The 13,373-nt window shown below is 41.4% G+C and overlaps 1 protein-coding gene across 1 annotated transcript; it reads left to right on the forward strand.

The window, feature by feature from the left end:
* Positions 1 to 11,122: 11,122 nt before the first annotated feature.
* ankrd63 (ankyrin repeat domain 63) lies at positions 11,123 to 13,373 on the forward strand. Its single transcript, XM_023402720.2, has one exon. The coding sequence runs from the start codon at positions 11,334 to 11,336 to the stop codon at positions 12,942 to 12,944; it is 1,611 nt and encodes a 536-aa protein (XP_023258488.1). The 5' UTR covers positions 11,123 to 11,333; the 3' UTR covers positions 12,945 to 13,373.

Here is a 13,373-nt window from a genome sequence, read left to right on the forward strand (position 1 = left end):
GACAGTAGAAGATGCTTCAAAAATGTTACTGCAAAGAAGGTAAACATTATAAATTCACACGTCTTCAACCCAGCAGCACAGAAGATCTTTACAATCACCGCAGCTTCAAGTGTCACCGTTTCACTATGTGACCAATGATGAACTATGGTCACAATCTACCCTTCTCTTCATGAGTTATGGTGTTAAATTGTGGCCAGAAAAGCGGTTTTTCAAAACATTATGATGTCAGAGTGAAGTTGACCTTTGACCTTTTTGGATATAAAATATCATCACTTCATTATTTTTTCGTATTAGACATTTGTGATCTCTTTTGTCATAATTAGAGTATGAATTCTTGAATTATGGTGAAAAATATGTTTTGTGTGGTCACAGTGACCTTGACCTTTGACCTTTGACCACCAAAGTCAGTTCATCCTTGAGTCAAAGTTGGTGCTTCAGTCAAATTTGAAGAAACTCCCTCAAGGCATTCCTGAGGTGTCGCGTTGATGAGAATGAGTCAGACAGATGGATATAAAAACATAAATATTCCCTTTGTAGTCAGTATTGTTGCCATTTTGTCTTTTGATGAACAGCACATGGATGAGAGCAACAAGATGATGTATCCTCTGCATTATCAGTGTCAGTCTTTTACCATTATCTCAGCAGCTGATCGTTACTTCAATGTTTGTTTTCATCATTTTTGAATTACTGGTTTACTACTATGTAACTCACTATGTTGAGGACACACCGGTGTGCATTGCAGAGAACGATCAAAAACCTGGAGGCTGAAGGTTCACATGCCACAGCCTGCCCGATTACTTGAGACTTGCCTTGACAGCTATGGTCTTGCATATCCAGGTTTGCACCCAATCATAACTGCAATACTAAAGTGCATATAATACTGAGAGCACAATGCGCTGCCTGTTCACACCAACACAGTTCATACATGCAAGCTGCCAAATGCAACCACTGTGTGCGTTCAAAGACACTGATGAGGAAGGGGCATGCACTGCTCTTTCACTCCCTGCTGGCTGAGGTGTCAAACTGGATACCTTCTGTTTACAAACCGGTTTCTCTAATAATTGGCCACTGATTTACCAACATCTTTTTTTTTTGTTTTGTTTTTTTGAACAGGGTGAAGTGGGTGATTTTCTCTAATCAGACAGTCTCATTTGAATGATTTCTAGGGGCCTGAACAGATAGAGCTATACAGCATTTCTCAACAAAAAAGCCTCAAATAGAGTACAGTCTTAAAATAAGAAGGATTTTGAGCAGAATGATTGAGTTTGTCTTACTTCCTAAGCAAGACATCCTCTCTTAACACCTTCAATACATTATTTGAGTGTGTGTGAGTGATTAAATTATAGTTTATTAAAGTGACGTAAAACGAAACATAACAAAAATGAAGACAAGAGAAGCACAATCTCTAACTGTGCTATTTGTGACTTGATTGAAGACTCCAGTGGTTCATTCAGTGGTTGGAACGTGAGTAAAAGGCTGATGGTGATGACGGCCAAGGAGCTGGTCAGTGTGTAATTTGGCACATTATGGCACGACTGATTCATAATACCACATAATTGCAATATCTTTTCTCTCCATCTAATACGACAGAGCAAGTGCTCTTTTCAAAACAGAGCTGTAATAAAGGCACGTGGACCACACAGAATGCATGTAATTTGGATTTTTTTATTTTTAAACTCACAGAAATTGTGAAATGTCCCAACTTCATTTCAGCTCTCTGTTTACACACACGTGCTGTGCAGTTATTAATGACCACAGCTTTTCCCTGACTCTTTATCCGAAGCAATCAGCCCATTTGTCTTATTTCCTTTTCACACTTCTTCTTGTGAATCAAATGACATGTGTGACATTTAAAAGAGGAGGATCTGGACAAACCATGTCTGCGAGACACAGCTTGTGCCTGAGAGTCCTGCCACCTCATACACAACACAGATGCACTGTGAGCTTTAGAGTGTGAAACCAGTCCTGAATCACTGGGCTCAATAATCTTACATAAAATGGAGACAACTCCGGCAGCTCTGTCTCAGACCAGCTGGAGAGGGATGGCCTGAGCAGGATCTTTAACCACATGGCAACACTTGGCCGCTCACTGACACTGGACAGAAAGCCAAACTATGAAGGAAGTGCTTCCAGTCACACACACACACACACACACACACACACACACACACACACACACACACACACTGAAGCAGATGTTTAGATGGAAAATGTAATAATGATTGCTAGAAGAATTCCCAGTGTATGCACGCTCAGACAGAAAAATGTGAAAGGAGATGGAATTAAAAGGTACGTGAAGGTTAAAGAGAACATAAAAGAAATGATCAAGTAAAAATCTTTACTAGTGTTTTAAATGCAGTCGTAATTCTTTACATATTAAATTCGGGCTGAATGGTGCATGTGGAGCATCAATGTGTTGTAAAATGCTTCACAAACCTCAAACAAGTGCTGGATATATGTGGTTTTATGGTGATTTGCACCACATATTTTACCTAATAGGGGATTGTATTAATCTCATCTCACCATGAAAATATTTATTTAGAGAAATTATCACAATCCAAAAGCATACAAACTGTTAACACTAGCCATTAGTGTGATCCTGCTGAATCTTGGCAGTGGCTGAAGAGACAGTTCTAGCTTTTGTCCATTGCAGTCTGTGCTCGATCAGTCTATTTTAATCCTTAAAAAAAACAACTGAGAAACCAAACCCAGCAATTTAAAGACTCTACACAGTGGCTGCACAACGTTGTAGTTTACCTTACAAAATGCAAGATTAGAATAATATTAGCAGAGAATAGAAAAGGGATATTTTGGCCAGATAAACTCAAAGAATTAGGACACATGTACATGTGAGGAGTGAACTACCCAGAGTTCACTCTTCTCTATTCTCTTCCTCTTGTTGTTTCCTGCGTGAGGAAGCAGGTCTAACTTGCAGAAGGTGGGGAGTCATGATCTATAGTCCATCTTGGCATGAAGTGGGTGCCATCCTGGATGAATATTAAGCACCCACACCGCCCACATACACACCACCTGCTGAGGCTGCACTGTCACAGGCTGTGTGTGTGTGTGTGTGTGTGTGTGTGTGTGTGTGTGTGTGTGTGTGTGTGTGTGTGTGTGTGTTGGATCACTCTGTGGGCTGCATACTGTACTTTTAAACAAGTAAAAACCACAGCCAAGGCAAGATATTTCAATAAAATACTGATTCCTTTGCGCATAATTTGCTCACATGCTATCACCAGGCTGCAGGAAGTTGTTCTTTGTTCCAGGATACCTTACACAATCCCATTAAAATCATGGTTTTGGCATGGGATTAGCAGCAGCCTAATGAGTATTCCAGGAGGCTCATCTCCCTGTAGTCCGTCACCCTCTTCTCCTGTGTGTTACATGAGCGCTAAGGACCTTTGAGAGGCACCTCCACGTTCTCAGAGATGCAAATTTTAACTTCCTGCATGTGGCAAGGACATGGTGCTTACATTAGACGCAAACAATTACACAAGTGCACACACACACACACACACACACACACACACACACACACACACTGACACCCACATACTGAAAGCCAGCGCCAGACAGCACTTTCATGGCTACTTGAATTCTGATTTTCTCATGTTCCCCAGACAGTTTTGGAGCTAAAATTCATGCCATCAGGCCCAGGTTGGGTGATTTATTCTGCTCTTACTCTGGCACTCTACACCATTTGGATACCACGTTGCCTGATGATATCTCCATTAAAGCCCCAACCTCTCTGGGGTGAGAGCATCTGTCTCACTGTGAGTTAAGAGGGCCGAGAGACAAGAGTCATATCAAAACCCTGGCAGCTGACTGTGCTATTATGTAATCACAAAGATGCCTGATTTGAACTGCAAATGGCTGTTCTTAGTGATCTACACTGTTAATATGAAGTGACATGAAACACTGTTAAATTTTCAGCTACAGGGTCAAATAATTGCTTTAATTTAAATAAAATGTTTAACAAATAATAAATCTGTTAAATCAGTCATATGTTTATTTGGCAGTGATCAAATACCTTTTGATCTCTAAGAACAAAGTAAAAAAATCAAATTACAACTATATTTCCCTATAAAAAGCAGTTCCTAGTCTTTGATTTATTAAAAGACCTTTAAAGAAAGAGTTTGAGATTCAGGGAAATAAACATATTGGCTTTCTTGCTGAGAGTTAAGAAGCTACAACCAGCAGCTAATTAGCTTAGCTTAGAGCACAAAGACTAGAACAGGAGGAAGCAGCTAGCCTGTCTCTGTCCAAATATATAAACAAAAAAAATCTGTCCACCAGTATCTTTAACGCTCAGTATTTAAAATATCTACTTAGTTTAATAATCCATGAGAAATTGGGCAGTTATGTGTCAAACTAAATGTAACTAGCCCCTGTTTTTGCCAAGCTAAGCTAATTGCTTCTCTTGGCTCTAGCTTCATATTTATCATACAGACATAACAGTGGCATCAATCTTCTCTTGTAACCCTTCGCAAGAAAGTGAATTCTCATATTTTCCAAAACTATTTTTTAAAAGGTTTGACCCAAGATCAAAAGTTACCCGTGTAATAACTTGTGATTTAAGGAAAGGACGAAAAAAAAAAAATTCAAGCACTAAAATTAAATTAATAATAAACAGTGAATGTTTCCCCCTTCAGAAACAGTGCAAACAGCTATTCACGGTCAAACTGCACATACATCACTCTGCAGAGTGAAAGCTGATCCAAGCAACAATAAGTATAAGACGTTTTAGAGTGGTGGGACTTCAAATGAAAATCCTGTCAAAGCTTAAATAGATGTCGATGCCGTTAACCAAATCATCAATTTATCCCCACTTGTTATTTTATTTATTTATTTATTGCATGTCTGCTCCGTGGTGCAGCAGCTGACAGGAATGGTGGGTGTGAAAAAGGTTATGAGCCACAGTAACACCCACAACGTCATGACAACATGCATTTTATGTTATGCACTTAAAGCAGGTGAGTCACCAAGTGCCTCTTTTCAGAGTAATAACAGTCTTACTGGGGGCTCATTTCATATGAAACTCACTGTATGCTTTTACTCAGGGCGACAGCCCTGCAGTATGAGCTGTTAGAAGGTGAATGCAGAACAACATGAGTGGCAGAGCATGTGGGGGAGAAAATGGATAGCTGTGGGCTTCAGGGCCATTAGTTCATTTAAAAAGAAGTGAGGTTCCTCCAGGGAAAACAGAAGGTTGCCATTTACTCTGCTTTTGTGTCTTGAGGTGAGGTTTGACTGATGTGGTCTTCCTCTGTTGTTAATGTTGGCATCTGTCATGTCTAAATTCATGGTATTAAAACATAGAGGTGTGTTATATAATATGTAAAATCAATGAAAAGTTGATCAAGAAAACAAAAAGAAGAGTGGTTTCCTTTTAAATTAAAGTCCATAAAGTGATGGACTGAGGAAACTAAAAGATGCAACAGTGTCAGCAGTTGAGACGTCATGTGAAATGAAACTTGGCATTTGTTATGGTCTTAAAGCCTCCTGGTGCTTTTTTCTCTGTTTTCTCTTCTGACCCTGCAAAAACTATCGTTTGCTGCAGCTTGTCTTGTGGATGTGTCTGTGCAGCAGACCTTTACTCCAGGTGCGGCTGAGTGTTACCCATCTTCGCACAATGTGGCCATCAAACAAATACATTTGTTATCCATTTGTACAATTTATTGAGCTGACAGAGGTGAGCGGGCCTGCAAGGCCACAAATAGGGCCTGTCAGGTGGCAGATGGAGAGGGAGCTCTCTGGCCCTCCATCTCTTCCGCATCTTTGCAGGGAAGGAATTTCCATCAGACCTGATAGATTAAGGAGGGGGTACAGGTGGCTCATGGGAAACAGCACTTGAGCTGCAGCATGGCAAACAGTATTGCTGACACGGATCCAAGAACTCTTGTTCAATAGGAAACCAGTGACATGTCTGATTACTTGGACATCTCCGACATGCTATGCTGTGTAGTTTCAGATAAACGTGAAGAAATTGAGTTTTGGCAGCCTCTTTTTTAAATTTTGTACTGTAACATGTGACTTTTAAGCTAATATGATATCAATATGGATTGTGTAGGAAGGTTGCAAATTCAGTTTTGTATTTAGTCAGGTGATATTTTAGTCCAGCAGCATCTTCAGCAGAAGAATGTGTCAGATTCAGCTATTTTCACCATCTTGTAGTAGCATTGAATCTTATGTGTGTGTCATTAATTTCGCATGTATTTGATCATGAACCAAAGTAATGGCAAAATTGACAGTTTAACCTGTTGATATTTACAGATGTTAAGTCGGGGGATCACCAAAGTGATTACAATTCAGGGGAAAATGAATGTTTGCAACGTATTTCATGACAAAGCATCCAGGTGAGACATTTCTATCCGGACCAAACTGGTGGAGTAACTCACTGACTATCATTACCATCCCAAGAACCATGGCGCTAGTGTGGATAAAAAGTGTGGCAGTGTGTTAGTCAAATTAAGTTGATAGATCTGCTGTCCATGGTTCAGATACGCCTTGTTTCGCTTTTCTTCAAATAAGTCATTTTATTGTTTCATCTACTGCATGAAAAAATTCTGTCATGATTTGCATTTGTACTTCCCCTCTGCAATGCTGCTCTCCCTCTTAAATTATTGTCATCCCCCCCATGGCCGTGGCAAAAGCACACACACCAGTCACACTGTAGGTGCTAATTCACTGTTGTCCAAAATGTCTCGGTCTGAGAACTGATATTAGAGCTCCCTAAATCCGACGGCTGAAGGAACGGCCTACTGTTTCCCATCTGGTTGTGGCAGGCTGGCAAGCCTGAGTCAGGGTGATAATTGATGACAGCGGAGCGAGCAAAGGCACTGAAGAGCCCCGCCTCATGGCCAATAACATATCAGTGGCCCCTGAGACTGGCAGCTCCTGGGGTGCTGTCAGGGTCTTCAGCTGCAACCCTGTAACTCTGTGTAATTGTCCTCTCTCATCCAGCTCTGCCTCGCTATCTTCAGTCTGCTTTGCTATCAGTCCTCAGTCTTGTGACAAAAATGAAAAAATATAACAGTGTCCGCCTTTGGTGAGTTTTTATCCTCTGGAAATAAACACCAAAGCCAACAGCAAAGTGACTTTTATTACAATTTATTTAAAGATTCTACCATTTAACATGACATTTGTTTTCTGACATATAGGACAACCAGAGTGACCTCGCCTCAACCTTAGCGATGATACAAGCACACCATGGTTACACAGTGACAGCAGGCCAGCTGCTGCCTCTTTCCTAGAACAGAAGGCGTGTGAAATCTCCATTCAACCTAAGACTGCTGTGTATCAAATCAAAGGGCATTAGAGGGACTGAACGGACACACAGACACGTGATTGTTCTTGTTGAATACGAATGCATCAGTTTAGTGCTTTTGTCCCTGCAGGAGTTGTTATCCCCCACTGTTTAAATGAAAGACCTACCTGTGTTAAGATGTTACATAACTGTGAGGAAAACAAAAGTCAGATTGTGTTTTGTTCTGATTTGATATTTGAACACAACCACATCTTCTCAGGTTAGACAACCCGATTAGGTTAATTGTGCCTTAGCTGCCAATATTTTTCTCATAGCAAATTTGTTCATGCAATTGGAAAGTAAAGGTCAACACGAGCTACATCCTGTTTTTCACAGTGGCAGGTGATAGCCTAAACCATGTCATTCTCAGGTGTGCTCAATTAGCAGGGAGAAGATGAAGTAGTCCGTGGAGGATGAGGGCATGTTGAGTCACTGGTAAGAAAACATTTTTAGTTACGATGAATGGGCCTTGTTGAATCTGGTCCCGAATGAACGCCATTTCCTACCTTGTGCTCACACGCTAATTTAGTCCCAGGTGTTGGTAGCTAAGTGGAGTTACCAAGGGGGTTTAGCGCAGTGTTTTGTTTCCATTTACAAGTTTTTCTGGAAGAACCTTGAGAGATTTGTTGATTTTGTGGCACTGAAAGTGCATTCTCCCCAGTGACTAATTAAGACATTTAGGTCTGCGAATAACACCTTAACTTGACACAAGCTTTAATTCCTAATCAGGCATTCAAAGTGGCTCCTGCCTGGGCCAGGCCCGCAATGAATGGGAGATCAGGTATTTACCATGACATCTCTGCTTTACTGCATACATCTGTCCAATTAACAAGTCTCATGGCACCAACTCATTCACATTCAGAATATTTCATCCACATTTCATTCATTTCTGCTCAGTCCATTTTTCACATTCAGTGAATGGACAGTAGAGTGGTTTTATGTCATGCATAGAGGCATACTGATCGTGACTTCTGTAGGTCTTTGGCAATATACTGCTATTACTGTCATCAATAACTAAGTAAAGTTACTAATCAATAGTCACTCCAGGGCGTGAAGTAATAAATGTAAATGACACATACCTCACATTCAAAGCAGGAAAGTTATATTCATAATAAAATTCAATTATTCTGTTTGCCATGAGCTAAAAATAACGATTAGATAAAAAGTTATATATTGGGCATAGATAACCATACCCTGGGAACTAGATAGTCTATAGAACCTGGACTCTACAAACTAACAGGCCCTAGCAGAAAACGTTGGCCCACATTCAGACAATCAGCAGTATAGCCAACAGTCTTGGGGCCAACACGATAACTCAGGCACAGCTCGCAGCCTGCCTGTGAGGATGTATGCAGTCCAGGCAGCACAGATCTATTTGTGGATGAACTGTCCTCTGAAAAAAGCAGCCAAAGTTTCAGAGTGTTCAGACTGGAATACCTGATAAGAAGTCGCATGGTGAGCACAAGTGTTATCAAGCTCTGTGCAACACCCAATGTCTGTTTTATCAGTTTTATCCCAGAGGTCAGTGTAGACTACTGTAAAGTACAACAAACAGGAAAAGGGGGTCTAATCAAATTTGTGTGGCACACAAAGAGGTATGTCATCAGTACTGCCTCACTGGTATGGAAACTGTACAATGTGCTAATTGTATGACATTGCCACAGTCACGGTCAAAAGCCTGTGATGTAGCACTTGAAGGACCGCGTCCTTTCTGTGATGATCTTCTTCTTCTTGATACTCTGGAGACGAAAGAATTGTATATAACTCCATAGTCCAGAGTTTCTGTTATTGTTACATTAAAGAAGCTGTTTTTAATTTTGCTAATGTTACATGGCCAACATTAGCATGAACAGCTTTTTACTTACCAGTTTAGAAGAAACGTTACAAGTTCAGCATCAAACTTTATTCCTTTATACTGGCCAGGAGCTGTCTCCAGAGGTGGAAAGCAACCCTCTTGTTTCGCTTCTATTTCTATTACTTCTTTTTCTTGTTAGCTGTTAATGCTAACAATGGCTATGTAGCAATAGCCAAACTTACAAATAGCTCCTTTTAACGTTAAAATGGAAAGACACATACAGTAAGAGATCTGAATACGGCATGGCTGCTTGTCAGTGAGAGAGCAGAGTAGAATGGCCAGATTCAATCAAGCTAACAATGTGACTCCAAAAAATGTTTGCAGCACAAAATAGTTTCAGTATTCTGTGAACAAGAGAAGAACATATAGTAATTGACGTACTGACTAAAGTAGCCTTTCTTTAAATACTGTTATATTAGAGACCAGGGTCATTTCTTTCAACTCTATGGTAATAAACTTTGCAGACAATATAGGCTCCGAAGGAAGAGCATAAATCCTGAGGACACATGCACCTGTGGATCCAGGCATTATGAAGCTAAACCATAGAGTTCCATCTCTGGCATTATAAGAAGTTAAACCTATTGAGACGCTGCCATGATGTGATCTTGTTATAAAAAATTGTGGCGATGATATGACTTTATGATGAAAACGATATGTCTGTATTAACAGGATAGCTTCCATCCAGTGAAGGACACCAGGAGAGAGGTCGGGCTGCTGATGAATTTCCTCCATGTTTAGATGAGTGCATGTCTGTTGGTGCTGAATAAGGACCTGCTGAGGGTTTGATGAAGCCGGATGGTGAACAGCGAGGAAGGTGGAACCCCGGCAATGTTTCTCTCACCTGCACTGTTAGGGCACAGTTTTGGTCCTGCTGAGATTTATATTAGCAATTAAAATTAAATTCTGGTCTTGTGAAGGACAAACAGTTTTGTAAAAGGGTCCTTTTCACTTTTGATACATAGGCCTTGATAAGACATGCAAGAGAAATGTGTTTAATTAGGTGCTTTTGACGTTAATAGTGGTAAATGTAGTAAATGTAAAAAAAAACAACAACATTTGAAGTCTGTAAGTGAATGGGAGAAATGAAAGAATGAAATGATCATTGAATTACTACAGAAAAGGCAACAGAATTACATGTCCCTTTACAAGGCATAGTATAGATATACATACTCCAACACTACTATTGTCAGTGCTATTATATATTACACTATAAGAGTTGTATTTAGAGGAGCAGTTTATAATCATTTTGGGCATTTTATGTTCACTGTTACTTCAGAAAGCAACAGATAAGCGTGCCGATATCCTCATACAAACAGCCGTCTTGTCTGTTAATCGTACTGATGAAAGGGACCCAGGTCAGTGAGAAGACTGGATTGTTTAACAAAGCGCAGTCTCATCACATCAGTTAGGCACTGTTTTTAGTTTTATGTAACTAAATAAGCTAATAAAGTACGGTTTCACTGCCTCTTTCCTATGGAGTTAACTGAATTTACAATTTCCATGTAAAAAAAACCTTCAGGCAAAGTAATTATTATGAACCTTGAGAAAATCTAAGCACACTAGAGTTGCATAATTTGAACTTGTTGCACTGTATTATAATTTGGATCCCTCAAAGTCAGACTTCAGTCTTCTCTCAAACCTTTAGTGAGAATCCTTGTAACAATTTAGTCTTGAATGTAAATGGGACGCAACATAATGCACTATTCATAGGTTTCACAAAATGCTGGATTGTCGTTTTCTATACTTGACTATTCTATCAGCAGCAGGAATTTGTTAATGAAGTAGGTTTTGCAGCAAAGAAAAGTAAAAATGGTGCATTTAGGTTAACCTCACAGACCTCACATGAAAAACACTGGCCATGTTTTTCTCCTTGAGTAATTATTCTGTTCAAATAGCATATTTTTCTCTCCAGGCAGAGAGTGCTTGGGCTGAATGGATGCTGCCACTGCATAATGGTCCTCAGATGTTTGTTTCCTAGGCAACGTGGGGAGGGCATGTGGAGAGGGAGGTATAAAAACACTGGCAGCTCCTCTCTGAGTCTTACTCTGAGGTAAATGCACTCACTGTCAACACAGAGAGCCTTGGAGAACTTGCTACACACTTTCTCTCCCTATTTGTCACCGTCACTCTCAGCGCACTTGAAGGCTCGGCTCCACAAGTAGCTGTGCAAGAATGATGCGACCGAAAGATTTACGCCAGGGCTCTGGTACCAAGACCTTCCTAGATGCCATGCACGGTGGTAAAGTTCACCTTGCGCGCTTCATCCTGGATGCCTTGGATGGACGCATCATCAACTCAAAGACAGAAAATAGCCGCACCCCACTCATGTATGCAGCCTGCCTGCAAGACCCCGGGACGAGGGCCAAGTTCACCCGGCTGCTGCTGGAGAAAGGAGCCGATGTCAACTGCCAGGATGAGGATGGTCGCACTGCCCTGAGCCATGCCTGCGAGATGGGTCACCTGGACGTTGTCAAACTTCTGGTGCAGTTTAATGCAGACCCAGACATCTCTGATGCTTGGGGTAACAGCGCTCTCATGTATGCTGCTTTTTCTGGGCACAGCCAGGTTCTGGAGTTCCTGGTCCGGGCTTTCAAAAGACTGGGACTGAGGCTGGACAGAACCAATAGTGCCGGTCACTCAGCCATTGAGGTGGCAAACTTCTTCGGACACAACCAGTGCGTCCAGATTCTGAACTTTCCTTGTCGGAGAGGTGTTAGCACGGATGATCCACTTGCTGATGTGGGTACCATTGGTGAAGGAGAGTGCCGACTGCCCAACAGGCTCCCTAGGCATGTTCTTGAGAGGTTCTCCAAGCAGTTTAATAATGATGACCAACTGCCCGGGGTATTTCAGAGACAGCTGAAGATTGGAGACAGCAGTGGGCTGTGGAACCGCTTCAAGTGTCCCAGGAGCCAGTCTCAAGAGGACAACCATCATCACAGCTGGGCTCTGCCTCCTCAGCCAGAGAAAAGCCAAACTGAGGGGGACCACAGCGTTCTCTTTACTGCCAAACAACTGCAAAACTGCCCACTTAGAGAGCTAAGAGCGGCTAAAACACTGAACTCTCTGCCTGAGCCAAGCCAGAAAGATGTCAGCCGAGACACTGGACGCAAAAAGCAAACACCAGAGAGTTTTCCACTCTGGGGAAAGGCAAAGTCGTTTAACCTGGACCTTCTGAGCAGTAGAAAGCAGTCCTATCAGGGTGATGTGCGTGACATGAGCCTGTCAGCCAGCAAATTAAAGAGAGCCTCGCTACAGGATGAGAGATGCCTGATAGACAAGACGGAATGTCAAGGAAACACCCGGGGCCTGACAAATGATGCTGACAAAACTGTCCCAGTGCCAAAACCTCTTTTAAACAGCAAGAGTCAGCCCATGAGAGCACTCGAGGAGAATGTCAAATCACAGAGAGAAGAGGCTGATGACATGGCTCCATCAAGCAGGAGAGAGCAGCAGAAGAGGGGAAGCTTTGGCGCAACGGGCAGACACAACAAACTGCTGTTTGCCAGAGGGGAGATGGAGTCAGGGAAGATCCCCAGCCGCACGCCGGGGTTCATCGGCCTGGGGACCAGACTGTTGCGTCGATTCACGGCACCAGAATTCATGAGGATGGTGATAGACTGTTCGTCGGGCTCCTCAAACGGCAGAGGGCGGATGTCCCGCTCAGAAACCTTCCCTCTCTCACACACACATCAGCAGGTCAACAGCCAGCCGAGCGTCGACAGCATCAGTGGAGTCAAGTGTGAGTTTGAAAGCTGCTCGTCCCAGTCCGCCCTTGATTAGAATAAGGACAGTGTCAGGCAACAGAAAAGAAATTTTTACAGCACTTAAAATTCTGATAATGCAGTTTGGTTGCTTGGTGATATATTCTATTTATTAAGAGAAATAATAATCCTTTGCCAATGTTGCAGTTTATTTGTTTTTTTTTTTATTAATAGAAAACAAGAATTTTAAAGTGTTGTTCAGCTGCATACAATTTTGCTATTCTAGATTTGAAATCATTTATAAATTAACATGATATCAGTCTGTGACCTACTAAAAATAATTATTTTTATTTCATATATATAAGATTTATATTGTATGGAATTAAATTAAATGTATTTGATATTGCTTCTGTGTTTATAAGAAATATTGCACGTATTTTGCTTAAAGATATTCAGTGACTGTGCACTGTATGATTCATGGTGAATACCTAATAAATACTTTAAAACA

The sequence above is a fragment of the Seriola lalandi genome, unplaced genomic scaffold (assembly GCF_002814215.2).
Source record: "Seriola lalandi dorsalis isolate HSWRI2012SDOR001 ecotype SW California unplaced genomic scaffold, Sedor1 jcf7180002053982, whole genome shotgun sequence".
Classification (NCBI taxonomy): Eukaryota; Metazoa; Chordata; class Actinopteri; order Carangiformes; family Carangidae; genus Seriola; species Seriola lalandi.